At 60.1% G+C, this 3,423-nt stretch overlaps 1 protein-coding gene across 1 annotated transcript in view; it reads left to right on the top strand.

The window, feature by feature from the left end:
* Positions 1-3,164: 3,164 nt before the first annotated feature.
* DUSP2 (dual specificity phosphatase 2) overlaps positions 3,165-3,423 on the top strand; it is a 2,144-nt gene continuing 1,885 nt past the window's right edge. Inside the window, exon 1 of the mRNA XM_077773501.1 lies at positions 3,165-3,415. Within this exon, the coding sequence (XP_077629627.1) occupies positions 3,246-3,415 (170 nt within the window). The 5' untranslated portion in view covers positions 3,165-3,245. The remainder of the gene's footprint in view (positions 3,416-3,423) is intronic.

The following is a 3,423-nucleotide window of genomic DNA, read 5'->3' as shown; positions in this document are numbered from 1 at the left end:
TTCCCAGCAGAGTGCCTGACTGTGCTCCTGCCCACATATACATGTGACGGCGTGCGTGGGGACAGACACCAGCCCCTTCGGCCACAGGAGGACCCTCATCTGAGTCGGCCTTTATGAAGGCTGGATGCTCCCTTTGGTGCTGGACAGGGCCATCTTTGAAAAGCATGGAGTCACTGTCCCCGCCTGGCAGGAGCCTGTGGGGGTGGCCGCCGCGACTCCTAGGCAGAGGGCTGGCACAGGAAACCTGACGTCATCCTGACTCACTCCTCAGATGAGGCTGGGGGTGGCCGTCACTCGTCACTCTCACCTCCGTACCTGCCCCGCATAAGGATGGTAGCCATGCCATTCATTTCTTCCTTCCTCCCTGGGGCACAGGCTTGGGGTGTAGGTTTCAAAGGAGGAGGAAGGAACAGGACACACAAGCCCACATCAGATCAGAGCTTCCAGCTTCGTGACTGTAGACGGGAAACCACTTTGCATGGGGGCTGGAGAGACGTGCCAGTGGGGGCAGGGGAGGACCAGGAATCCCAAAGGCGGGAGGTGAATGACACTTCACTGTCACAGTAGGTGGTTACAAAGAATAACACAGACGGCACACCCCTGCTGTTGTCCCTTCTGGTCTGGTGATGAGGAGCGGGGTCCTCCCTCCAGAACCTGCAGCCTGAGGGACATCCGCTCTGAGACCCCTTCTCTCACTGTCCCCTCCCCCCCCCCCCCNCCCCCCCCGTGTGCCCAGAGCCCTGCCTCCCCTCTGCCAGGGGGAACCCTGTTCCTTCAGGAGGGCGGCAAAGGAGGGAAGACATCCCGTGCCATGACTCACCAAAGGTCTGGGGATCTTTAGTCAGAGCAGAAGTGGGGGTGGGACGTGGGTTTGAGTCCTCTTCTCCCTCTCTTCTTACCCCGGCCTTGGGCTTTCACCCCGTTATTGGGGGTGGGGGTTAACCCGGCTTGGGAAGAAGCTCCTCTTTTCAGTGCTAAGTCAGGCCCCCTGGAGTCTGTGTTCCAGAGCTGCAAAAGGGACAGCCCCACCACAGGTGGCTTTGAGGGGGTGACACATATGCAGCCACTTCAGGCAGAGCGCTGGGCAGGGCAGGGCCCCAGGGACAGTGCCACCACAGCTAACCTTTGATAATACACTCCCACTCCCAAGTGGAACTTCAAGTCCATTTTTCCCAAGGTGGGGGACAGCCCAGCATGGGAGTCTGGGGTCACCAGCCCCTACCATTGAGCTGATTGTCACTCCTGAGTCAGGATCTCTGCTGGCCAGTTCTCACTCCTCCTCCCCAAGGGGCTGGAAGGCTGTGGCTCCCAGCATGGCAGGTGACGCCAGCCCCACGGGTTAGCAAGACTGGACCTGACTATTCTTTTGCGTGCTCTGTAATTTGCCCCTGGAATCAGCCATTAAGTCATTTGCCAGGCTGATGCCAAGGATAAGGGCCCCATATCAGCCTCTGGGATCTGTGGCCCAGACACCCCGGCTCTGTTGTGGGCTCTGCCGCATCAGCCTCCAGACTGACCTGTAGGGAGGGACAGGACACTGCAGGGCCCAGGCAGTGGTGTAGCCTCATGGTCTTGGAACCGGTGTGGGTGAACAGCTGGTTCATTATGAGCTCCTATCTTACAGATGGGGACACTGAGGCATGAGAGAGTGACTTGGCCCCAAGAATCTTCGGAGTCCCTGGGGCTTCTGTTCCCTGGATCCCCTCTTCCCCACAGCACACGTAAGCTACAAACGGTCTCAACTGTTGTGCAAACAGATCTACAGACACATAGACCCGCCATTTTGAGGAGTTTAGAGTTTATAAGCCAAGTGGAGGGCTTGGGGGTTGACATGAGTCCTGGCTTTTGCCCTCTAAGACAGTCTGGACACAGGGAACAGCAAGGGAGCTGGAAGGGTCTTACATAGGGCACTGAGTAGTGGGAGCCCAAGGGGTTGGGATCTGAAATCCCACACAGCTAGGGGCAGGAATGGGGCCAGTTCCTGCTCCAGGATGCTGGCCCATCCACCTAAACATCTCTCTGCTTTGGAGTTCAGCGGCCAAAATTTCTTGCCTCCAACCCAGGGGCCCAGATCCTGTCCCCACACACACCTGGGCCTCACCACATCCGGCAATGGGCTTGCGGCTGGGGTGGGGGCGGGCAGAGGGGATGTAGATTACCAAGCTCCCCATTCTCAAAGCTCACTGTCTTGCTCTGGTGCCAGTCCAAGGTCTCTGCTGTCCAGGGACCCTGCTACAGCCTAGGGAGGGCTGAGGGGGGCGTCCCAAGGGGGTGGAGGAGGCAGATTCTGGTAGTTCTCCTTCTTCCCCTTGGTGAGGCTCCTGAAATTCCCACAAGGCCCCAGGGAGAGCCCAGCAACGTCAGTCAGAGTTCCCCTTCTGAGCAGGCCTGTGACTTGGGGAAGTGCTTCGCCCTGGGCCCCTGGGGTTTCCCTGGGCCCCAGGGGAAGCCTTGCCCCACTCATTACTGGAAACTTATCATAGGCCCCCTGCCTTTCCTCTGGAAGGTCCAGGGGTGCTTCTCATGCCAATGTCCAGTGTCTTGGGCCCAGGGGGAAATGGTCTGGACTAGCTTGGCCACTAACCTGCTGCAAGACCCAGAGCATTGGTCTCAGCCATGCAATGCCGGAGAGGAGGAAGAAGGGGAAATAAAGTTCCTCCTGTGCGAGGTTTCTAAGTAGAAAAGGGTCAGCATGGCTCCCCAGTCTCCAGTGTAGAAATCATCACAATGTCAATGTTTTGGTAACACATTCCTAGAGGGAAAATCTTGGAAGAGAAAGGAAGAAGGGAGAGGAAGCTTGGCAAGGGGTACCACTGGCGTCGAAGCCTCTGGGTCCGGGGATGTGCATCTGAGAAGCCAGTTCCCAAGGCCTGAGCAGTGTGGAGCAGCTCAAGGGGTGGGAACGTTCTCCCAGACTAGGACGCAAAAGTGGCGGGTGTCATTTGCGCCCAACTGATCCAGGCAAACACCTTCCCTAAAGAGCTGGTCCGGGCTTCCTCCCCCACCCTTAGCCCGCCCCGTCCCCGGGCCCGCCCAGTTCGCGCGGGCTGCGGAGGCGGGCGCCGGCGCCTTCCTGCTGCCCTTGTATGGTGACCCGGGAGGCCGGCCCAGGGGTACTTAAGCCGCGGCACCGCCCAGCGCGCCCAGAACCCTCCTTTCGGGCACCGCGGCGGCCGCGAGAGTCCCGGGGCGCTCGGGGGATAGGAGAGGAAGAAGCGCAGTTTAGAGGAGCCAGGGCCGTCGCTATGGGGCTGGAGGCGGCGCGCGAGCTGGACTGCGCGGCGCTGGGCGCGCTGCTGCGGGAGCCGCGGGAGGCCGAGCGCACGCTGCTGCTCGACTGCCGGCCCTACCTGGCCTTCGCCGCGTCGAGCGTGCGCGGCTCGCTCAACGTCAACCTCAACTCGGTGGTGCTGCGGCGGGAAC

Source organism: Crocuta crocuta, unplaced genomic scaffold, assembly GCF_008692635.1.
Source record: "Crocuta crocuta isolate KB4526 unplaced genomic scaffold, BGI_CrCroc_1.0 scaffold67, whole genome shotgun sequence".
Lineage (NCBI taxonomy): Eukaryota > Metazoa > Chordata > Mammalia > Carnivora > Hyaenidae > Crocuta > Crocuta crocuta.
This window is presented reverse-complemented; position numbering and strand designations above follow the sequence as displayed.